The sequence below is a fragment of the Emys orbicularis genome, chromosome 2 (assembly GCF_028017835.1).
Source record: "Emys orbicularis isolate rEmyOrb1 chromosome 2, rEmyOrb1.hap1, whole genome shotgun sequence".
Lineage (NCBI taxonomy): Eukaryota > Metazoa > Chordata > Testudines > Emydidae > Emys > Emys orbicularis.
In genome coordinates this window covers 143,388,461-143,413,289 of record NC_088684.1, presented here as the reverse complement: position 1 = coordinate 143,413,289, position 24,829 = coordinate 143,388,461, and the positions used below count along the sequence as shown (strand labels likewise).

Genomic DNA, 24,829 nt, shown 5'->3' with positions numbered 1-24,829 from the left:
CTTGCTTTTGGGCCCTTAATAGTGTCCCTTTGAAAAACTGCCAACTCTCCTCAGTTGTTTTTCCCCTCAGTCTTGATTCCCATGGGACTTTACCTATCAGCTCTCTGAGCTTACCAAAATCCGCCTTCCTGAAATCCATTGTCTCTATTTTGCTGTTCTCCCTTCTACCCTTCCTTAGAATTGCAAACTCTATGATTTCATGATCACTTTCACCCAAGCTGCCTTCTACTTTCAAATTCTCAACGAGTTCCTCCCTATTTGTTAAAATCAAGTCTAGAACAGCTTCCCCCTTAGTAGCTTTTTCAACCTTCTGAAATAAAAAGTTGTCTGCAATGCAGTCCAAGAATTTGTTGGATAGTCTGTGCCCCGCTGTGTTATTTTCCCAACATATATCCGGATAGTTGAAGTCCCCCATCACCACCAAATCTTGGGCTTTGGATGATTTTGTTAGTTGTTTAAAAAAAAGCCTCTTCCACCTGGTTAGGTGGCCTGTAGTAGACTCCTAGCATGACATCACCCTTGTTTTTTACCCAGTTTATGTAATTTCTAACTGGGGGGGGGGGGGGGGGAAGACGTTGCGCATATCTCCCTCCACATTGAGGGAGGGGGCAAATTTCATAAAACCTTTGGGTTTGTCCCCCTTAAAGGGAGTGGGCACCAGAGTGTTGGGGAAGCCCCTAAGGCTGAATCTTCCCAGAGCGGGTCTCTGTCTCTGTGCAGCTGGGTGTGGCCCTGCCTGTGTGCTTGGCTGGAAGAGGATTGTGAGCCTAGCCCAGCAAGACCAGGTAAAGGGGACCCAGGCTGGCAGAATAGGCTGACTCAGTGGCACCACAGCACATCAGGTGACACCCCAAAGGGCCCAAACCATCACAGTACCAACCCTAGAGAGTCGCTTTTTATCAGCCATGAGGGCGAGCGACGGAGGGAGGGGGCGGAGAGGAGCGAGCAGCAGACAGGGTTTGGGGGGAAAGAGGCAGCGTGGGGGGCAGGGGCGGCAGCGGCCCCCCCCACACACACTTTTAGGGAGCTTCCACCACTCCTGATCCACAGCCCCTCTCTATCCAAGTCCTGGGCACCCCACTCCTGCCGATGCACCTCAGTCCTGACCTGGAGCCCCTCCTGCTGCCCCTGGCCTGGGTTCCCTCCAGCATGTGTCTCAATCCAGACCGCAGCCCCTGCTATCCCAGGCCTGGGCTCCCTCCCCGCTACCATTGCACTTTAGTCCTTATCCGCAGGACCCTCTACTGCTGCCACCGGGGATCCCCTCCCCGCTAGCGCTGCAGAGTTGGGGCAGAGTCCAGTTCTGCCGTTGCCCGTCAGTCCCGTCCCCAGCCAGCAGGCAGAAGATGCCCATCTTGCCAAAGTCTGTGCAAGCAGCGGGGACTCGGAGGGAGACTTAGGGCCTAAACAGGATTCCAGAGGCAAGTGGGATGCCACAGCCACCCTGATATGCAGCATTGGCTATCAGGCCCCATACCTGCATCCCTCTCCTTCTCCAGCACAGACACACCCTGAGATCCCTGCGCGGCTGCTGTTCTCTCTCCTGGCCCTGTGGGCTGACAGCCAACAGGGAAGGCGGCTCCGGCTTACCTGTGGGATGCTGCCAATATTCTTCCTCAAAGTGTGTAGAGTGGCTGGCACGGCACGGGCCCCGGGCTCCATCTGCTCCTTCACCCGCTGGTTGGCAATGAAAGCACAGATAACGCCGGCCCTGTGGGAGACGAGGCCAAAGTGGGTCACCTATGCTTAGTGCTCCAAAAAGCGACCAGATCTCCTATTGTCCCACAGCCCTCTGACATGCAATGGGCCAGAACCAACCCCAAAGACTGGGGGGGGGTCTTCAGATCCAGCTCTGGGCTTCATGGCTGGTCCAAACCCAGTCCCCAGGTCTATGCAAATGACCCCAGACCTTGTCCTGGTTCAAAGGCTCATCCCAACGCTGTATCTCAGCTGTTCTCGGTGCTCTCAAGAGCGGGGCAGAGGTGAAGGGGAACAGGGACCCGGGGGCAGGTCAGTGGGGGATGACAGGGTGAGAACAGGGAGAACGGGTCACTGGAGGTTGCTGGGGTGAGGGGAAAAGGGGGTGGGGCTCATCATGGATGGGTTGAAAATTCAGGGTTTCAGGCCATGTTTTTCATATGCAGCCTCTGATTTGTGGTGCCTCCATTCCTGGGTGCCCTATGGCCAGAAGGGGACCAAGCCCCTGCTGTGATAGCCAGGGTGCCCTTACCCCAGATCCTCTCCTGCATGGAGGGCCCCAATGCCCCTTTTCCCTCGGCCCCTGACATGCCAGCCCCAGTGCCCAGGAAATGCCCAAGGGGAGATTAGCCCCCAGTGGCACCCGCCCTACGTGGAAAGACCAGCCCTGCCCCCACGTGGAGCCCTACGGTACATTGTCCCCTCGTGGTGCCCCCTGGACTAACTCCCGTGTCCCATCCCCAGTGAGCGGCCCATCCGCCGTCTCCGCTCCCCACCATCCATCACACACGTGCCTGACCCCCGTACCCTCCCAGCCCGGCACTGGCCTCACTCACAGGAGGATGGCGGTGGTGAGGGAGAGGCAGAATGTGAGGAAGTTGCGCTGGCAGGTGAGGGAGCGGCGGTCGGCCTTGATGCGCCCCCCACAGCGCCGGCGGCGCCGGCAGCAGCAGAAGCACAGACCAGTCGCCGGCACCGCCACGAAGAAGAGCACAGCAATCATGGCACAGACGACATAGCCAGCCTGGTAGCGCACCACCTGGGGGAGCGAGCAAGGGCCTCCTCAGGGGGGTACCGCCCATGGCTCCCACCCATCCCCCACGCCCTTCCCTTGCCCCTGCTCCTCCCTCCCACCCCCGCCCTCCCATGCCCACCCCCACGCCCTTGCCCCACCCCCATCCATCCCCTCTATTCCCCCACCCACCCCCGCTCTACCACGCCAACCTCCACACATTCCTTGCCCCGCCCCCACCCATCCCCTCTGCTCACCCACCCACCCCTGCCCTCCCACGCCCACCCTTTGCCCTGCACCCACCCCCACAGCCCCTTGCCCCGCCCCCACTAGTCCCCCATGCCCTCCCCATGCCCCACCTCCCCATCCATCGCTGCCTTCCCACACCCACATCCACGCCCTCCCCTTGCCCTGCTCCCCCACCAGTTCCCCACTCCCTCCCCTTGCCTTGCCCCCCACTTACTCCTTGCCCCAAACCTTCCCTCCCAATCACCCATGCCTTCCCCTTGCCCCATCTCTCCCATGCCCTCCACCTCACCCTTCTGACACCACCCCGTACATCTCCCCCTGCCCCGCATTTCACTCAGCCAGCCCCATGTGTACTTGCCCTCAGGCCCATCCTTCACCCGCCCTTCTTCCCCCCCCTCCCCCCACGCCGTAACCCAAGGAAATCCTGGTGTCCGCTGGGCCACAGGTGGGTCCCCAGAGGAGTGAGTGAAGTGGGGCCACCCAGGACAGGTACGAACCCCACCCCTGATCACCTGAGAGCTTCTGACTGACGACGGCTCGTTCAGGGCCACCCGGAGCAGCTCTGTGAAAACAAAACCAACGTCCCGTCGAACTCCCGAACCCAGTCGCCTTTCCCCCTCCTCGCCTTCCCCCTGCTACCACTGCCCTGTCAGGATGAGCCAAGCTGCCCATCAGGATGCTCTTCCCCTCCATCTTGTGCCCAGCGGTGGGGCCCAGGTTTCCCAAGGAACTCGGAGCCGCCGGGCTCACAAACCACCGTCAGGGCCAGAATTTCAGGCATGCACCATACCAGGGCGGGGCGAGATTTCTGTCTGCTCCTCTGAGTGGACACTGTGCATGCCTCTTACTCTGGCACTGGGGGGTTCCCTGAGTTGCCCCAGGGCTCTCTGCCCCCCATCTGGCTCACCTGTGGGGAAGGGGTTCTGCTGGACCACATCCAGGTAGCGCCGGACGATGCCGTAGAGCGGATCCAGTGAGCTCGGGACCCGGTGCTGGGCGGGGACCCGCTGGTCAGCGCCTATCTCCATGAACTGGTGGACGAGGAGGGGGTTTCCAGGTGGACATTGCTGGGAGCGAACTGGATCCAGGAGAACCCAGGCTAAGGCCAGAGACACGTGCAGAGGCAGAGCAGAGGCTGAGCCCCGGACGCCTCTGGGCTGAGGGGCCTGCATTGGTCCAAAAACAGCCTGGGGGGGAGGGTTCTACCGCGTGGATTGCAATGGAGCTCCAAGGAGACCCAGCCCTTGAGGCAGAGAATTCCCTCCTGCAGGGGCTGTGCCTGGAAGCCGCTGTGCCGGGTGGTCTCCTTGGAAGTGCCCAGACCCCCTCAGTGCTCCCAGCTCCCGCACCCAACGCAGGGCGCACGGAGAGGCATCCCTGGCTCTGGCGCTCCCTCCTCTTCAGCTGATTGTGTCTGCGGCTGGAGTGCCTCAGAAACTGGCCCGACTGGTTTGATGCCTCCTGAGGGCCCAGGCGCTGCTACTGTGGCTTGCTTCCCTCTGCTCCGGGGATGGGGCAGGGTGGGGCGAGGCGCTTCTCCCAGCAGCTGTTCCAGAAAAATCAGAGATATGGGATACTGGAGGTATCTGAATGATCCTATTAGAGTATGCCCCCTCCATGTTTCCCTCTTTGAGGGGGGCCAGACATCTGATATACCAGCTTGTTACCCTGCAACACCCCTACCCTACCCAGATTTTTCACACTTGATATCTGGTCACCCTACCATCTTCTCTACCCACTTTTTTCCCGTCTCTATTCCCCTCCTCCTAACTTTGCTTCTATTCTTTATCTTATTTTAATAATTTTTCTTAAATTAGTTGGATTTTGATAAGCAACATTGGTTCGTTTATACAAATAATTGATTTCTATTGTAACCATTCATATTATAGAGAATTAAACATTTAAAGTATAGCTAAGGCTGGGCAGCAAATGGTTCATATATTCCGAGAAGTTCATGTATTCTGAGACGGTCATGTATATTTTGTTATGTTTGTTTTTTCTACAAGAAAAGAAAAGCCAAACCTCAGCTCTGCGTGGGAAACACACAGCAGAAGGCACAAAAGCAGAGAGGCCTGAGAATAACCAAGCTGCACAAGGGAAACAGAGTCACAACGGGGCATGAAGCTGTGTCAAAAGCAACCCAGCCCCATACAGGTGCCGATTCCCTCCAGGAATTGCTGCCCAGGCGTGGGCACAGAGAACATTGCTCCGTGGAGCTGACAAACTGACTCTCTTGCCAGCAATCCGGGAAAGACACTTCAGGGCCAAGGCTTGACTCAGGAGGGGATCTGAGAGACCCTCTGTGTGGCACTGACCCACCTCTGGGTGACCAGCCAGAGCACCCACTGTCCTGGGGTTCAGGAACAATATGGCGGAGGGAGGACAGAGTAAGCCAGAATCTGACCTGGGCCCAGCTGCTACCATATAGTGGAAAGCCTGGTACATGGCCAGCAGGTGGGCAGAAGGGAGGAGAAAGCAGTGGAGCGGAGAGAGATACGAACGGGCTCCAGGCGTGACTCTGGCGTTCCCACTCTGGGGGCCAGCACAGACTTGCCGACTGGGTGCTTACTCACCAACAAGCCTGGGGCAGGGTGCTTGCTCAGGCAGCTTCCCGTGGAGGAGGAGGGAGAGAGCTGCCTTCCCCCAGCCCTGTGCATGGTCTGGGCCTGCTGGACCTGCAGGGGTGACTTATTTCCAGCTCAGATGCCAGAGGTTTCTCTGCCAGAGTGAGGTGTCCGTACACACCCCACCCCGAGGCTCAGCCCATTGCACTTGCTGCCATACGGTGTGGGGACTGGTGAAGTGTGAAAGAAGTAACTGCTGGCGATTACAGGCTTGCCCTCAATGCGTCTAAGGGTTAGAGCTCAGGGCAGGGAATCAGGACTCCTGGGTTCTCTCTCAGCTCCGCCACCGACTCTTTTTGGGTACATCATTTATTGCCTACTGCTGATAGGTGGTGGGCACTCTCAGCACCTGCTGATTTCAGTGAGAGCTGCAGGTCCTTGGCACCTCTGGAAAAATCAGGCTGCTAACCGCTCTGTACCTCAGTTTCCCCATACATACAATGGTGATAATAATGCTGGCCTGTCTCCCAGGGCTGCGGGGCTGAATGAGTTACTGTTTTGGAAGGTGCTTAGAGATCCTTGCATGAAAGACACTAGAGTGATGTAAAGTATTGTTCACCAACCTTTTGTTTTTGGATCTGTCTATCACCACACGTACATACTTTATCATCCATCTATCTAATGCTCATCATGGTGTGAGCTTCTAGTTTTAACCAACATTAAACAGAAATCTGAAGGGCCATAAGCTGCAGTGTTATCGCTCACCGATTTGCTATTTCTTTGGCATCAAAAAAACCAGCACTGGGATTTCCAGCTTGTTTTTGGAGACAACCTCAAAAGACCTTTTTTGGAAATGGAATTTCTTTTCCTCTAGCTCGTTGGTGCCCTCAGATGGTGAGAGTCCCACACTACAAAAGGATGTGGAAAAATTGGAAAAAGTCCAGCGGAGGGCAACAAAAATGATTAGGGGGCTGGAGCACATGACTTATGAGGAGAGGCTGAGGGAACTGGGATTGTTTAGTCTGCAGAAGAGAAGAATGAGGGGAGATTTGATAGCTGCTTTCAACTACCTGAAAGGGGGTTCCAAAGAGGATGGATCTAGACTGTTCTCAGTGGTACCAGATGACAGAACAAGGAGTAATGGTCTCAAGTTGCAGTGGGGGAGGTTTAAGTTAGTTTCACTAGGAGGGTGGTGAAGCACTGGAATGGGTTACCTAGGGAGGTGGTGGAATCTCCTTCCTTAGAGGTTTTTAAGGTCAGGCTTGACAAAGCCCTGGCTGGGATGATTTAGTTGGTGTTGGTCCTGCTTTGAGCAGGGGGTTGGACTAGATGACCTCCTGAGGTCCCTTCCAACCCTGATATTCTATGATTCAATGAATTGGAAGCAACCTGGGAGCAATACAGCCCCAGTCCTGAAAGGTGAAAGAGAGCTGAGCAAATAATTGATTTTTTTTTTTGGTTCAGTAGCTGAACCAAAAATCTATTAGTATTGAACCGAAACTGAATCTTTCGATTTCCCTCAATGAGATGAAAAAAACAAAGAGATTTGAAATGAAACATTTCAACTGTTGATTCAAATTGAAGGGTTGAAATGGTTCATTTTGACATTTCCAAAAAAAAATGTTCAGGTTTTTTCAGCTGGAACTATTTGCCAAATTCAGCCTGAATCTGTGAATAGTTTCAGTGCTCCCCAAAATGAATTTATTGGCCAGTTTACTGTTGATACTAAAATGGATGAACTCTGCCATGTGATTATGGTCGTAAAGCCAGTGGTAAGTATCTTAGGTCTGACCAAACTCAAGTGTCTTGCAACTGAGTGCCTGATCACAGGTCACTCACCACTTGACTAGTGAGAGTTAGTTGCTAGAAAAATAAAACACAGACCCAGCTTTGAAACAGAGGCACGGGCGATTGTAATGGCATGACTGAAACGGACAACCAACAGTAGGTTCAGATGCACACAGCTATTGTGGCTTGCTATTTCGTTAACTTTCTTCTGCTCTGCTACTGAGCCAAGCCAAGAGAAAATAGCTAAGTCATTTCTGCCTTTTGTATGGATCGAGCTTTAGAAGACCGAAGAAGAAGATGAGAAAGCTGCAAATGATCAGCAAGACAAAAATGGAGACTTCTAGAAAGGACCGTCAGCCTAGAGATAGAGACCAAGGAGATGGATACCACCCAACCGAGGGCTTCAAGGGTCTTCCACAAACAGTTCCAAGGTGCCCTTGGCAGGTATTCAACCACACCTTCACTACTAAGGTCTTCAAATAAGAACTAAGGAAAAGCCCATAATGAGTTTCACATGAAGTTGATGAGCCTTGAGCTCTGGTGGCTACAGGCAAAACTCTAAGGGAGATTGTAACAGGATTGGCACCCACACAGTTCGTGGAATGGGGTGGCATCCACCTCTCACAAGTGCCCCCCTTCCCTCCCCGGGGTCAATGGTTTCTTCGAAGGTGCTCAGTGACTCAGCCCTCTGGCTGGCTGTAGGTGGAACAGAACAAATCCCTTCTAGGGTATACAGTCTTTACTTTCTCCTGGCCCTGGAATGGGGCCATACCCCCAGGGCTTCCTCCCTGGAGACACTGTCTTCTTGCAGCCCTCCCTGGGCTCAGTCCCAGCAACCAGCCAGGATCTCCTTCTTAGCTCCCCAGGTCCTTGCCCGCACTGAGCTGTCTGTGGTTCTGCTGCTCTTTCAGTCAGCTAGGAACCCAGACCTCTCCTCCAGATCCAGGCAGCAAGTGACTGACTCTGGCTCTGCTGCTGCTTTTTATATGGCCCTCCTGGCCACTGATTGGCTGCTTCTGCAGCCCCTCTGATTGGCTGCTTCACCTGCAGCCACTCTAGGCCACTTGGTGGACGTCTCTTCTGCTCCTCTTTGGGATGGGGTGTGGCAGGACCCTGAGGCCTCCAGCAAGGGGCTTCTGGGCCTAGTCTACCCCTTCCCAGAGACATTCCTTTCATCTCATTGGATGATAAAAAGGTAACCCCTCAGGGGAAGAAGATTAGGGTTGGACAATCACAATTCCTCATGAGAGATGGGGACTGTGTCATGACTGGCTGGGTCAGATTTGCAAAAAATTAAAAATTGCCATCAGACAACCCACCAAAGTTCTTATTAGAGAAGAATCCATCAGCCATCAAAACCCTGTTCTTCCACGTCCAAGACACTGGGACACCAGAATGCCAAGAAAAGCAGGACTTTGTTGACTGGCCTCTGGGTAGCACCTCCTGCTGGTAACTATCAATTACTTGCTACAAGCAAACTCTGAGATGACTCTTTATTAACTCTTTCTACTTGACATCCTCGGGAAGGAAACCCACAGCGATACTGGGAAAGAACCGGCTTGGAGCTGTTCACATCATCTCAAGTGAACAACTCCCAAACTGACTTGCATCTTCTACGCATCTACCTCTAGAGACACCATCATCGTGAATTGGTAAATTGATCTGGAAACTCCCATTGTACCAGCTGCCACCGATAAGTAACAAAGAGACTTCTCTCCTATGCATACTATGTTCTGTGTCAGTGACATGGATCTGCATTAATCTAAATACTCATATGGTGTGTACTTGATTTATAACGTCTGGGAATGTTATCAGAGTGAAATATATTTGTAGTTTGCCAGCAAGAATGCTTGTCAGTAAATATCTAGAAATAATATTCTCACTAAGTGACCAAAATGTGCTGAGACTGAATAACTTGCTACACTAGTTAACTATAGGATGATTCTAACGAGAGGTGTGTTTATCTACAGTACCTGAAGTAATACCTTAATACCTAAAGTAAATGGAGCCTGGACACATGATTTGTGATCATCAGCAAGTGAGACAGTTCCTTAAAGAGATACAGAAACTTGAAGTGATGTTTAGAGTAACAGATTTACCAGTGTTGGGACTTTGCCATAGAAATTAAAGTTTTTATAGTATATTAAGAATAGGATTGCAGGTTACCAATATGCTGATACTCGAAGGGTAAGAGAAATTAAAATAACTTTAATTTAGCAGCAACCTAGGGTGGGTTCAGTGGGTTCTCTCAGAGTGTGATATTAGTACATTTAAGGTGAAGGTTCTGTCCATGACCTAATTTCGTTACCTGGCAAGGCCATCTTGAATTAAATTGACACCCTTTCTGTCATTCAGCAATTACACAATTGTCTAATTCTCCACATTGTAATGGGAGCATTATTATGGGGTATACAGTCTCACACATTGCTGATTGGAACATATTTTGATGGTACTTAATCTAAGTAGTGTTAAAGTTGTGTGGCATATAACTGGACTGGCAAGTGAAGGATCTATATTGAGGATGAGAACATAAGAACCTAAGAATGGCCATACTAGGTCAGACCAATGGTCTATCTAGTCCTGTATCCTGACTTTGACAGTGGCCTGTGCCAGATGCTTCAGAGGGAATGAACAGGGCAATTTCAAGTGATCCATCCTATGTTGTCTAGTCCCACTTTTGGGCAATCGGAGATAGACTTACAGACTTTAAGGTCAGAAGGGACCATTATGGTCATCTAGTCTGACCTCCCGCATGATGCAGGCCACAAAAGCTGACCCACCCACTTTCCCTTAACTCAGCTGTTGAAGTCTCCAGATCGTGATTTAAAGACTTCAAGTCGCAGAGAATCCTCCAGCTTGCGACCCCTGCCCCATGCTGCGGAGGAAGGCGAAAAACCTCCAGGGCCTCTGCCAATCTACCCTGGAGGAAAATTCCTTCCCGACCCCAAATATGGCGATCAGTAGAACCCCGAGCATACAGGCAAGATTCTCCAGCCGGACCCTCATTTTACCAGCGATGACACGTTATTGCCTAATTGACTAAAATCATGTTATCCCATCAAACCATTCCCTCCATAAACTTATCTAGCCTAATCTTGAAGCCAGAGAGGTCTTTTGCCCCCACCGTTTCTCTCGGAAGGCTGTTCCAAAATTTCACCCCTCTGACGGTTAGAAACCTTCGTCTGATTTCAAGCCTAAACTTCCCCACGGCCAGTTTATATCCATTTGTTCTCGTGTCCACATTGGTACTGAGCTGAAATAATTCCTCTCCCTCCCTGGTATTTATCCCTCTGATATATTTAAAGAGAGCAATCATATCTCCCCTCAGCCTTCTTTTGGTTAGGCTAAACAAACCGAGCTCCTCGAGTCTCCTTTCATAGGAAAGGTTTTCCATTCCTCGGATCATCCTAGTGGCCCTTCTCTGTACCCGTTCCAGTTTGAGTTCATCCTTTTTAAACATAGGAGACCAGAACTGCACACAGTACTCCAAATGAGGTCTCACCAGCGCCTTGTATAACGGAAGCAGCACCTCCTTGTCCCTACTAGAAATACCTCACCTAATGCATCCCAAGATCGCATTAGCTTTTTTCACAGCCACGTCACATTGCCGACTCATAGTCATCCTGCGGTCAACCAGGACTCCGAGGTCCTTCTCCTCCTCCGTTACTTCCAACCGATGTGTCCCCAGCTTATAACTAAAATTCTTGTTAGTCATCCCTAAATGCATCACCTTACACTTCTCACTATTAAATTTCATCCTATTACTATTACTCCAATTTACAAGGTCATCCAAGTCTCCCTGCAGGATATCCCGATCCTTCTCCGAATTGGCAATACCTCCCAACTTTGTGTCATCCGCAAACTTTATCAGCCCACTCCTACATTTGGTTCCGAGGTCAGTAATAAATAGATTAAATAAAATCGGACCCAAAACCGAACCTTGAGGAACCCCACTGGTGACCTCCCTCCAACCTGACAGTTCACCTTTCAGTACTACCCGCTGCAGTCTACCCTTTAACCAGTTCTTTATCCACCTCTGGATTTTCATATCGATCCCCATCTTTTCCAATTTAACCAATAATTCCTCATGCGGTACCGTATCAAACGCTTTACTAAAATCGAGGTATATTACATCCACCGCATTTCCTTTATCTAGAAAGTCTGTTACTTTCTCAAAGAAGGAGATCAGGTTGGTTTGGCACGATCTCCCTTTCGTAAACCCATGTTGTAATTTGTCCCAATTGCCATTCACCTCAAGGTCCTTAACTACTTTCTCCTTCAAAAATTTTTCCAAGACCTTGCATACTACAGATGTTAAACTAACAGGCCTGTAGTTACCCGGTCACTTTTTTCCCCTTTCTTGAAAATAGGAACCACATTAGCTATCCTCCAGTCCAATGGTACCACCCCCGAGTTTACAGATTGTACCACCCCTGAGTTTACAGAGATTTAGGGACATCAAAAGCATGGGATACATCCCTGCCCGTCTTGGCTAATAGCCATTGATGGACCTATCCTCCATGAATTTATCTAATTATTTTTGAACCCAATTATACATTTACACTTCACAACATCCTCTGGCAACAAATTCCACAGGCTAACTGTGTGTTGTGTGAAGAAGTACTTCCTTTTGCTTGTTTTAAACCTGCTGCCTATTCATTATATCAGGTGATCCCTAATTCCTATGTTATCTGAAGGGGTAAATAACACTTCCCTATTCACTTTCTTCCTTGGATACATAAGTCTCTGTTGGCACCAAAAATGCCTACTCAGAGAGTAGAGAATTAGTGTAATGCCACTATTGTGTAATTAACTGAGGATGTAATATTAGCATTAAGTTTACCCCAGAGATGACATTTGGTGATAATTTCACCACCGTGTGATTAGATTCGAGGAATGAGAGCTTGGTTTGCAGTGACTGGCTCTTTCTTTCCTGAGAAATGTTAACATTCTGTGTTAAACTCAGTCTTTTCAACTTTATTACAGTGTCGTGGAACTGTCTCCATAACGTCCCGTTTTCATTTTGAGAAATAAAATGGATCAAATTCCTAAGGAATCTTAAATCTCTAGTTTAGCGCCACAACAGGACATCAAAAGAGCTGGCGAGAGACATCGCAAGGGCAATTCATTCATATACTTGCTTGACTTAAATTTAAAAAGGAATGAAGGGGAAGGATGGAAGGTCAGTGGTTGGCAGGGGGCATGGGAATATGGGGGGGAAGAGAACAATGAGAATTGAGTTTGGAGCTGGAGGATCGATGGAAGAGGACTCATGGGGAGGGGGAACCTCGAAAATTTCGATCGCAGTGGGATGCAAGGGAGGTAGCGGGTGGAGAGGTGGATGCAAAGGAAGTGGGTGGAGGGAACGGGGAACAGTATAAGGGGGAATTGGTGAGGTAGTAATCCCAACTCTCCTCTACGGCTGCGAGACTTGGGTGACCTAAAGAAAACACCTGAAAAACCATCACTTTCTCCGGAAGAGCCTCAACATAAAGCAGGAGGATCGACGCTCTAACGTCAGTGTCCTCCTGGATGACAGTGTTGAGGCCCTGATTACCCAGCACCAGCTGAGGTGGAGCAGGCACTGTGGGCGCATGCCTGATGCACGCCTACCAAAACAACTGCTGTATGCCCAGCTCACCGAAGGAGAAAGGAACGGGAAGGCCAAAGAAATGCTTTAAAGACACCCTCAAGATAAACATCAAGAGATGTGGCGTTGATACCACGCACTGGGAGACAGCAGCCCAGGACAGGACTAACTGGCGAAGACTTGTCAGAGAAAGAACGCTCACTTTTGAGGAAAATCTCCTTGCCCTGGTCACAGAAAAACGCCAGAAAAGAAAGGACAGACGACTGTCATGCAGCAATCATGACCCAACCCTGCCTTCCAACATCACCTGCAATGTCTGTCAATGAGTTTGCAGCTCAAGGATCAGACTCCTCAGTCACCAAAGGACCCATAGTTGGTCACCAGCTCCTTGATTCTTATGATGGCTGCATCATGTCGAGGTATCCGTGTCCATACTGCATCTTTGTCCCTCACATCAGGCGTTCTCACACATCTGAGAGGCTTGGAAGAAATTGTCAGGTAGTTTAATCCTAATAGTTTGATTGACTGATCAAGAGATTTAATATATTTAGATGTGACCATCTTTTGCCTTTTCAGGGTGGGGTCACAGACAATGAGAGGTCATCAAGTTTCCTGTGTATGGTACTGCAGTGCATCACAATTTCATCTTCTTTGTAATTAATTCTAGATTTACTTTCCTGGCCCCTTTCTGGCAGGCAGAGGAGGTTATGGTCATAATCTGCCACAGTTTCCACCATGCTGTCTCCATGTCTGTACACCAGAATGTCTTCAGCGATGACACTGATCCCTGCAAGTCCTGTTAGCACGTCTTGTTGATATTCTTCCACTGCAGGTTTGATCCCAAATGGCATTCTCAGCCATCTGTATCTACCGGCTGGTGCTCAGAATGTGGTGAGGTAACTGCTTTCCTTATCCAATAACACTTGCCAATAGCCATCTTGGGCATCAAGTACTGAGAATACTTTTGCTTTTGCCAAGTCAGGTAATATTTCTTCAGTTGTAGGCATCGGATACTGAGCTCTTTATACTGCTATGTTTAAGGTGATTGGGTCTACGCAAATGCACAGCTTGCTTGTCTTCTCAATGGCTGTCGTGCGGCTTATCCAACTTGTGGCCTCTATCACTTTAACAGCAATTCCGCTCTCTTTCCATTTGCTTTATTGCTCCCATTATTTGTTCTCTTAATGCAGTGGGTACTCTGGGAGCCAGCTGATGTACTGGCTGAATTGTTTTCTCTATTTCTAGGTATAACATGCCTAGAAGACAGCCCGATCCTTCAAAAATCTCTTGGTAATCTTTTAACAGCATTACTGCAGGAATGCCACAGTGTATTTTGTCTGCTCTGGATATGATTTTTGCATTGCTTGTGTGTCTATTGTATGAATTGTTTGTCTCGGATTTAGTGTCATGCATGCATTTGAGGTTTTTAAGGTTTTAGAGGTTTTTAAGGTCAGGCTTGACAAAGCCCTGGCTGGGATGATTTAGTTGGGGATTAGGTCCTGCTTTGAGCAGGGGGTTGGACTAGATACCTCCTGAGGTCCCTTCCAACCCTGATATTCTATGATTCTATGATTTGTTTTAGTAGAAAACAGTAGCTTCTGTTTCACCTGTACTACCTGAAATTTCAGTTTCAGTACTCTTCCTTGGTATTCTGCTTGTAACTGACATGGTCCGAGTGGTATTCCGAATGTGCCCACTATACAATTTCAGTTTAGCTTTGCTCGGTGACGGTTTCACTTTCTTCTCTCGCATAATGCCGAGGAAGCCGGTGTAGCCTGGCACGTTCCCTGATAACCCACCGCCTATTTGGCATTCAATTTCCTGTTTGTTTGTGCGCCGCCGCCCTTTCTTTGCTCGTGGGAGTGTTTAAGCCTTCGGTTTTTGCTGTTTTGCTCCTGCGTCTTTCATCCCGACTCCTAATCTGTCATGAGTTAGGTTCATCTTTTAACAATCACTTGCGTCGACCATTTTGCATATTGATGAATTGTTTTTCCAGATTCTGGATGACGCTTCTTGAAAAGATCCCGTTCATATCGGACATGTTTTGTGGGCTGAAAACGCGTTGGGCGCACATCTAGGATTTTACATGGGTCCTCCAGCTCTGCTGCTGCCATGCCCAGATGCTGTTGGTGCAGGTCGCTCCCTTTGTCCATTACAGCTAATAGCCTGGCTGCTCTTATGTTGTTTTCTTTTTTAGCGAGCCCTGTTGCAATTTCACAGCTTTCCCACTGTGATCTAAGGAATGCCCAATTGCTAAACACATCCCGTTTCATGTCCATCTGCTCGGGAACAGGAATCTGGTATAGCGCTAGGATGATGCTTTTCTCTTTGGTTTCACGATATTCTTGGTATCTGATTGTGACGAAGTGGGAATGTTCTTAATGTCTTCTCTGAATACTGTGTGGGTGCCTCAGTTTCCCCTATGCATTTCTTAAGTATCTAGGTGGGGGGATCAGGGTGTGTGATTGTTGCAGAGCCCAAGAGGGCCAGTGTGATGCTGTCTGAACACAGAATGGCCGACACCCTGTCTCCTGGCAACTGATGGCCTAGGCCCCTCCTCTGCAAAGGTGCCAACTGAAGGTGTTGGAGAACAAAAAGATCAGGTGGCCTCCTGGCTCAGGAAAGAGACAAAGGCAGAGGAGGGGCTGCAGAGTTTCAGTTTGGAGCTGGCTGGGGAAATGGAGGGAGCCCCAGGGCTGGGGTCTAAGCTCCCTGCCCACCCCCAAGATGGACCTGACTGAGGGGGTCCTGTTGTCTGTACCTACAAGCTCTATTTTGGACTGTGTTCCTGTCATCTAATAAACCTTCTGTTTTACTGGCTGGCTGAGAGTCACGGTGAATCGCAGGAAGTGGGGGTAGGGTGACCAGACGTCTCATAGACTCATAGACTCATAGACTTTAAGGTCAGAAGGGACCAATATGGTCATCTAGTCTGACCTCCCGCATGATGCAGGCCACAAAAGCTGACCCACCCACAACAGAATATTCCAGCCGATTTTATCGGGACTGTCCCGATATTTGCTTGTTTGTCCCGCGTCCCGACCAATGTTCAGTCGGGATACTGGACAAACAAGCAATTTTGCCCTCGCTCCGGCTCACAGGCTGAGCCCGGAGGGGCTCTGGCCCCCCCGCCCGACTCCGCCCCCTCCTCCCCCCATTGGATCCCTCCCCAAATCCCCGCCCTAGCCCTGCCCCCAGCCCTGCCCCCTCACTGCCCCATTGGATCCCTCCCCAAATCCCCGCCCTGGCCCCAACCACGCGGCATTCCTCCTCCCTCCCAGGTTTGCACACGGGCCATGGCCGGGGCCGGGAGCGCAGCGCAGAGGCTGCTCCAGCCCTGCAGCCCCCGGGGCAGTGCGGTGGGTCCGGGGGCAGCACGGCGCGGGCGGGGGGTGGAGACACGCGTGGGAAGGACACGCTCCTGCTGGGAGGGGCCGGCCCGGCTGCCTGGTTCGCCCCCTGCCCGGGTGGGTCCTCGAGCTCCCCGCGGCCAGAGAGGGGCTGCCTGGGGCTGTGGGGGCGAGTGTCCCAGGTGGGGCGGAGCGGAGCAGCCTCTGCTGCGGGGCCGGGGCGACAGAGCCTGGGAGCGGCTGGGCAGGGAGCTGCAGGAGGGGCCCGGAGCGCGGCTCGGCTGCACAGCTCAGAGCCCAGCGTGGGCCCAGGAGCGAGGGGATGAGGCAGCTGGGGGTGTATTATCGGGGGTTGGAGCCGAGAGTTGGGTGGAGACGGGGCTGTGCCACTGCCGTCTGGTGGCGGGGGGGAGGGCCTCCGGCTTTTTTTTTTTTTGCTCCGCCCTCCCCCCGCTCTCCCCCCGCATCCCGATATTTAATCGTTGTCATCTGATCACCCTAAGTGGGGGGTGCAGGGCCCTGACTTCCCCACACTCCGTGACACTGATTTCACGTCCCCGCAGAGCAGACTCACTTCTGACACCATGCCCTGTGTGCCAGCCTCCAGAGCCAGAGTCAAGAGAGTGCAACATTCAGGCTGTATTCCTCCCTCCACGTGTACTGTCCTCTCTCAACTAACACGTCATGAAAGTACAGTTCTCTGCACTCTTAGACATGCTCAGGCTGCAAACTCATGCTTTGGGCTTTGGAGCCCCCAGGTCCCTCCCCGGTGGGGGTGTCACACACAGGCACGGGGTTCTGAGCAGGACCTGGGGCCAGAGCCTGGTGCAGGGGGCGTGTCCAGAGCAGCCTCACTGTGGGATTTGGATCCCAGGGGCTGGTGGGAGCTGGGCAGGAGGTTCCCCTGGGGATGCCCTGGAATATCGGGGCAATTGGGAAGCATTTCCAGCCCAGCCAGCTCAAGCTCCCTCTCCCTCCTGGGGGAGACTTGGGATTTCACCGGCCACTCATTGGGAACCTCCATCTCCCAGGGAAACTGAGTCAAACAGGAAGTGGGGTTGAGACACTCTGTCCACAATCACGCCTCATCTCTATGGTCATAGCAGGGCAAAGTTCAGTATATGGCCAAGCTTGTCCACTTGAGAAATTTCACTGATAATCTACAGAATAATTCCACCAGATGTTGCCTCCAGAAGATGCTTTCAAATCTGTCCACCCCTCCCTTAAGGGTTTCATTTTAACAGCTACAAGCGAAGACAGGAGCTTTTTAGCAGTACTGTCACGTCCATGGGGACACCGTACAAATTATCCTCTTTAAAAATCATTTGCTCTGCAGGTCAGATCCTCAGCTAGTATAAATCCTGTTAGCGCTGTTGACTTCAGGGGAGCGGTGCTGATTTACACCTGCTGAGGATTTGGCCCGATGGAGTCAAAATGGTGTTAAACTGGAGTAAAGCGGTGGTGAATCAAGCCAAATAACTCCGATTTTGGAGTAACTCCACTGAATGACCAATCTTGGTTGGGGCCTCTAGGAGCTACAGTAATACAGTTAGGAAATGATCATCATAATTAATCGGCCAAGCAAAGCGAGGTCTTACACTCAACTCAGTGGCATTTTAGTTTGTCCGTCTGTCTGCGACCCAAAAACTTGAAAACTGCATATGATCAATTCCAAAATGTTAAGGACTGTGCTTGGTCTCAATGGGCCAAACCCTGTTGAATTTGGTGAAAATCAGAGAAGCAGGAAGGCCTGATTTCCACTAATCTAAGCATTATGATTATATTGGCTCTGGATACAGGGGTCAGGCAATGATCTCAGGCTTAGGTCTAGGTTAGGGTTAGGGATTTGAGTTTGGGTGGCAAGAGCTTCCTCTGCCCGCAGCACCAAATGGGCATGGTATGGGCCTGATTTTAATGGAAATGAGGCTGCTGGAAGCATCTCACGCCCTCTCTGGCCAGCCCCCAGACAAGACCCATGCCCTCACTCTGGCCTACCCTCCCAACCTCATCCCTGGGGGAGGGTACTGGCCATAGTGGGTGTGAGGGGTCTGGCTGGGTATACAGCTCAGTCTACATAAGCAACAAAGTATGCAACCCCCTATTGATATTAAAAATAATTAATGATAGGAAAGTCTTTTATTCTGTCAGTGTCCAATGAGTCACTACTATAACAAATGTGGAGCTACCTGTAATAATTTATGAATACTAATGTTCTCTATATTTATCTGACTGTCGTAAGGGGAGATTTACTGTATCTTGCCCGGGATGTCTAGTATATTCATATATGGAGGGAATTCAATAGCAGGATGGTCAGGCAATGCACCCAGGAAGGGTGGAAGGTGAAACGAGACAGACGCTTCTCAGCAAACACTCAAGAGACAATGCAAGAGCCATTCACTTTGGATGCTTGGGAGCTCACCAGACCGGCTTGGGGCAGCAGGTCCAAGGGTGTGAGCTGAGGAAGCAAAGAACTCGGGCTGGAGCTAAAGACCAGCCCTCGAGGACAGGGGCAGAGAGAGCTAAGGGGAACAGACTGAGATCCTGGGTTTAAGTTAGGCCTGTCTGGAACTCTAGATAGACATACATGTAAACTTGGTGTTGTTTTAAAAATCCTTTTCTCTTATGCTATGCTTACTTCCTGCTGTTAAGATTAAACAATCCTTTATTTTAAGAAGGCTGCCTGGCCACTGTATTCACTGCTGGCCAGAAGCTCGTGAAGGGAAGAACTGCAGTTATCCAAATCCTGCAGGGTAAGCCTGGTTGATAAACAGGGTCCTGTAGCCTAGGACCTGAGAGAGGGGAAATCGTGGGATTCCACCTGTAGAGGGGTGAAGGCCCAGGGAGCGACACCTGAAGAGGGCACGCTCTGGGTACATCTACACTGCAGCTGGGGTGCTATTGCAGTTCATGTAGATGTACCTGCACTTGGTTTAATCTCGCGAGCTCGCTAAAAATAGCAGTGAGGACACAGCAGAGCAGGCTGCAGACCGCCTGATCCCCCTGGGCGGGCAATCGCTTGCACAGCCCTGACCGCTGCATCCTCCTGTCTGTTTTTAGGGTACAGCTGATGCATGTACATCTACACGAGCTGCCATTCGCACTGCCCAACTGCAGTGGAGGTGGATGGACCCGCAGAGAGACCAAGAAAGGGGACAATGGCGCAGCTGGCCCTATAACCATGACAGCGACATTTTAAATGGCCGGCAGTTAAATCGAGTGGCTGTATAACAACTGTTAGAAGCCAAATGATCATGCAACTTTGTAGTTGGAGAAGCAGAAAAAAAGAATGTACAGCAGCATTATGGGATCAATCCCGCGTTCTTTACTCAGCAGAAATCCCACTGGACGGGATTCTGATCTCGCTCGGCTTTTATATCAGTGCAGCCGCATTGAGTTCTTCCAGTGGGCTTATTTCTCTCTCATTTACACTGGTGCAAATCACGAGTAACTGCAAAATAAAGGCAACGCCAGGGAGATCAGAATCAGGCCCTTGGTCAGATTTTAATTTGGTGCAAGGCAGGGTGGTGTCTGGAAACTGACTCACAAATGAGCTTTGCATCTCTGCGTCAGGGTGAATTCCTGCACCATCTGAGTCAATCGGGGTCTTGGTACACCTCTACCCCGATATAATGCGACCTGATATAACACGAATTCGGATATAACACGGTAAAGCAGCGCTCTGGGGGGGGCAGGGCTGCGCACTCCGGTGGATCAAAGCAAGTTCGATATAACGCGGTTTCACCTATAACGTGGTAAGATTTTTTGGCTCCCGAGGACAGCGTTATATCAAGGTAGAGGTGTATTGATTTCAGTGGGGGTGGGGGTCACTCTCTTAACCCTTTATGGTCTGATTCTTCTCGCCCCTACGTTGGTGTAAATCAGAAGTATCCTCACTCAAGTCAATAGTTACATTGGTGTAAAACTAGTAGAAATGAGAAGAGAATCAGGTGCTTGAATGTTTAAACAGTGGCCCAGGCACCACTTTACTTCTATCTGGAGAGCTTCCGTAGAACTACAGTGGAGCCTGGGCCTTCAGCTGACTCTTTGCACGGGGTTGGATTTCACCCATAAGGTGCCCATGAATTATGTGGAGCAGATCTGTGTTTAAAATGTGTCTGAAAATGTGAACTCTCCGTCTGACTGAACTGTAGACAGAGAAACAAGAATGACCTAGAATTTTAATACAGGACTATGAATAAATAGAAATATACACCGCAGAGAAATGGCTTCCAGCTCACGGAATAGATCGGGACGCTACAGACACCCGAACTCCATGGCTATGGCCATATCTTCCGCTCTCCCTGTAGAGAATTCAAGGCCAAGATGAGAGTGGGCAACAACTGAAGAGGGGTCTGGTCGGTATGACTAGCAGGAGGGGAAATCGCAGCGCTATATACAAAGGTCAGATGTAGCCAAACTCCTCTGCTATTGTCAGGTCTCTCTCTCTTTCCACAAAAAATTGTCTCTTCCCCAGGGCCGTGTACTGGGCAGCAAGCTCCCTCTCCTTCTGCGCTCTCCTCTTCATCGCATCCCGCTCCCCTCTCTGCTCCGGGGGGATGGGCAGAGACACTTCCAGCTCCTGGAGGGGCCGGCTCTTCAGAATGGCAGGAGGGGGCTGGGTTCCCCCTCCAGGACGCCAGGCAGGCGTGGAGCTGAGAGAAGGGAGCGGAGTGCGCTCGTGAGGCGGAGGCAGGTCCTTCCCAAAGGAGGGCTTGATGGGACGCGCTCGGCTGCTGCCCTGCTTCAGAGCGACACGTCTAGGCGATGCTAAAGCAACTGGCCTTGTGTTTCCTGGGGCACGACAGAGTTTGCCAGTGACTTCCCACTGTCCATCCCTCCTCCCACCACAGGTTGACTTTGGGTCCTCAGGAGGCCCCGGGGCTCTCTTGAGACCCAGCAGTGGCTTTGGCCAGGCACTGGAAGAGCTTCCTTCAGCCTTGTTGGACTGCAGAGCTGGAGCGCCACGAGCAGGGCCCAGTGGAATCAGTTTCTTTCCCAACGGGTGGAAAACCTGGATAGACTCCAGCATGTGTAGCCCCAGGTGGCTCCGGGGCATTTTAAAAGGCTCTCGTTCTGGCTGGAAGATTTTCCCACCCTCTTGACTTCCAGGTTGTTTATCCTCCGGTTTTAATTTTCCCCTGCCTTGATTTGTACTTTTCCCCTTATCATTCTCTGAGCTGCTTAGTCTTTTGTGCTGCCGCTCTTCAGGCTTAGAAACATCTGCCTGGTCTACCGGTTTCCATGGAGGCTGCCTATTGAGGTCAGTTGTCCTCTGTTTCGAGTCAGCGCATGGAATCTCTTGCCTGTCCCCTAAGGCGGTTACACTTCTGGTGTCAGAGGTGTTCTCAGCAGGGTGACGGTTCTCCAGATTCCCTTCCCACAGATCTTCAGGGAGATGATCCTCTGATGCTGTCTCCTTCTCATCTCCGAGCCTCTTAGCGCCCATTGTTTGGTCCTCTTCAGAGGGCTGGGCTGGATCAGTAGCTGTTGGCATCTCGGAACGATTTGCTCCTAATTTCTGGGGATCAGCGAGTCCGGGTCCACGCTCAGCAGAAGGCTTGTCAGACCCCACTGGGGGCGCAGTGGCAGGAAGTGCCGAGGGTTCTGCCTGCTTTGAAGCTTTCCTGGGCGATTTGCCCTTCCCAGGTGCGGGACGCGAGGCTCCATCCTGGGATTCAGTGGCGAGTGGAGGTTTGATGATATTCTTTCCCCCAACACTCTCCTGAGAAATGTGTTTCCCTAGAGGCATCTGTTGGAGGGAATCGCCTCCTGTGACCTGCCTGGGACCAACGAGCCTGTCGCTGTGTGACAGGGAGCTAGTTGCCTGAACAGACTCAATGCAAGCCATTAGCTGGTTAATATCAGGGATTTCTAAGGGGAACAGTGGTGGCCCTTGTGATCCCTGAGGCATTTGAGACCCATCCAAGGCCTCAGGAAGCATCTCTGGGCTGATCGCTTTCACTCCGCCTCCTTGCGGAGCTGAGCCTGGTTGTAGAAAGAAGGTCCTGGGCTCATGCAGTGTTCCAGGCAAGGGATCCGCCCCTGAAAGGAAAGAATCAGGAAAAGTCAGCGACACATGAAGCAGAAGCTGTTGTGTCTGGGCGCGGCAGGGCGACCACAGCGTCCAACACACTGTACTAAGGGTGAAATTCCCCCCTGTGCAGAGGGGCAGCATAAGGTTTGTGGGCCACTGAAGTCTCACTATGGGGCTTCAGTTAGACTCAAGCACTGGATCAACCTATAGGTTCATTGTTGTGTCAGTGTATTTGGTTTCAGAGTCGTTCTTTGTTATAATATCAATAGTCTGGGGGAGACCGGGGGGGTCGAGCTCAGTGAGGAGTGACTCTACCGTAGTGAACGCTGTGGCAGAATTAGCATATCCATAATAACAGGATCCAGCTATCTGTTGCCCAACACTGAATACGTATTAGCAAACTGGAATGTTGCTACACCTCCGATACCACAGTTTAGTGCTTGATGATGAAAGCTGTCCGAATTCGTGATTTTTTTTTTCAGTTCATTGGCCAAATCAAAAACAATGGAAAAAACATTCTTTTCATTTCTGATTTTATTTTTAACCCATTTTTTTCATCCAAAAATGAAGGCGATTTTGAGATGAAATGTCATTTGGAAGAGAAAAACTGAAATGTTTCCAAAACTTCAAAATGAAACATTTCATTCACTCTGAATTTTTTTTCCCAGCTGAAACAATTTGGCAAATTGGACATGAATTCATTAGTTATTTTGGTTGCCCTAAATTTGCATTTTTGGCCAAAAATTTTCAACCAAAAAATTTCACTTGGCTCGATTTATGACAGTATTACAATGAGCTGGCTAGTGCCCTCTGGTGGATATACTCAGAACGGCTGAAATGTGTGTCATAGGCCCCCATACCGCTAACGGCTAGTAGAAATTTGCTCTAGCAGTGGAGCTCTTTAGGAGCAGGAGGATCTGAGTTCTGTCTCCACTGTTGCCAGCAACTATCTACTTGGTCAGGAAGTAGAAGGGTTTCTCTTCCTGCCATTATAAACTCCCTTTATGCACTGTCAGCTCAGGGCATTTGAGGCTGATTCATTTCAAACATAGTGTGAGCGAAGCCAAACTATATGTAGAAACCATGTTCAAGTCCAATTGACTGAGACATCCTCAGCTTCGGAAGAGTCTAGCCCCATATCCATTGTCCAGCCAAGCTATCTTTCCAGCCTGAATTATCCTTAATCATTTTAAAACCAGGCTTAAAAATTATTCAGGGAACACAGTTCCCAGCCCCATGTGAATGGATCCTTCGTCTTCACCTCTAATCGCTCAGGACCTGATCCAAAGCCCAAGGAAGTCAATGGAAAATCTCCCAGTAAATTCAGTAAGTTCTGGTCTCAAGACAATGGAGCAATTGAAGTATGAAAGATTCACCACCCAGCAACAGGGGCTGGAGGCATCATCCCAGAATGAGGAAGTATGTTATATTAGCAGACAGGGACCCCCATTATAAGTACTCCTGAAGAACCTCTTAGCTTGACTATTAATACTCTCCCCATGGATTCATTAATGGCCTAATCCAAAGCCTTTTTGAGCCCACGGAAAGACTCCCCTTGACTTCAGTATACTTTAGATTAGACCCTCCCTTAATTACTTCATCATGAGTCCCACCAGCAAATGGTCCATTCTCCCTACACCTTAGATGAAGGTTTTAACCCCACTCACCTGCTGTGCTTAGATACTTTGATAAGTAATGTGCATTGTGCATATACCAAAGACAGGGACATAGACAGAATGGGCAACTGAATGTTCCTTTCCTCAGCTCACTGCTCACCTTTGAACCCTGGATCGATGGCCTGGGAATCCTTGGGCTGGGCTGAAACTGGATAGTACAAACTGGCCGAAGAGGAAGGGCGGGTGCCCATTGGCTGGATGGCTTTCAGGACCAGAACCATTTCACTCTGGGCGTTGGCTGGCACTTTAATGACCCTGCCTCTTTGCACGATGGAGCCCATCTCTCCTGACTCCTGACCCCTCATGTCACGGTTGTAAAGGTAGGCTCCTCTCCAGTCCTGCAAAGGAACTTGCTGGCCACGGCCTTGGCTTTGATGAGCCTGCACTGATGTAGTCGGGGGCTGAATCTGCATGAGGCGGGCATTTGCGGAAGGCTGAATACGCCCATACAGGTGGCCCATGGGGCTGACTCTGCTGGCGTTGTTAAACGGAGGTGGTGCAGAGGGAGCAGGGCTGGGCACTTCCTGGGCTACGAGTGTTACAGGGAAGTGTGCAGAGATCGCTGCAGCCCCATAGGAATGACCCTTCACTCCCCATTCATAGACGGTGGAGTACGGAGCAGCTGAACTGGAGATTTGTATCTGTGCCCCAGTGCCACGTACCTCTGGCCATAGGCCTGTTTCTGAAGGCTGATATGTAAAAGCATTGGTGTTTCCTAGGTTAGCTTGAATGGGCTGGTTTGAGCCAGAAGGTACGAGCCAAGCTGAGCCTGTAGCTGGTACAGGTGGCCTGGAGAAGTTCTGAAGTCCTCCTCCCATTGAAAGACTGTCAGTCACTTTGGGGAAGCTCAGATGATCAGGGTCTGGGT

At 50.6% G+C, this 24,829-nt stretch overlaps 2 protein-coding genes across 2 annotated transcripts in view; both read right to left on the bottom strand.

Moving 5' to 3' along the window:
• Positions 1–4,131, bottom strand: part of PROM2 (prominin 2) — a 35,584-nt gene extending 31,453 nt beyond the window's left edge. Inside the window, exons 1-4 of the mRNA XM_065399682.1 lie at positions 3,867–4,131; positions 3,472–3,521; positions 2,535–2,737; positions 1,591–1,711 (exon numbers count right to left, since the gene is read on the bottom strand). Of these exons, the coding sequence (XP_065255754.1) occupies positions 1,591–1,711; positions 2,535–2,737; positions 3,472–3,521; positions 3,867–4,131 (639 nt within the window). The remainder of the gene's footprint in view (positions 1–1,590; positions 1,712–2,534; positions 2,738–3,471; positions 3,522–3,866) is intronic.
• Positions 4,132–20,653: 16,522 nt separating this feature from the next.
• Positions 20,654–24,422, bottom strand: C2H2orf78 (chromosome 2 C2orf78 homolog). The gene is made up of 2 exons (XM_065398358.1): positions 24,062–24,422; positions 20,654–22,293 (listed from the first exon to the last, which is right to left on the bottom strand). The coding sequence occupies exons 1-2, from the start codon at positions 24,420–24,422 to the stop codon at positions 20,654–20,656; spliced, it is 2,001 nt and encodes a 666-aa protein (XP_065254430.1).
• Between the last annotated feature and the right edge of the window lie 407 nt (positions 24,423–24,829).

What these genes read in the sequence shown, in the direction of transcription:
- C2H2orf78 (XM_065398358.1), bottom strand. Translation starts at nt 24,422, where the DNA reads ATGGGCCACCTGTATGGGCGTATTCAGCCTTCCGCAAATGCCCGCCTC. An exon ending in CATCGATCCAGGGTTCAAAG is followed by an intron (nt 22,294 to 24,061) that starts GTGAGCAGTGAG and finishes CTTTCCTTTCAG; the next exon opens with GGGCGGATCCCTTGCCTGGA.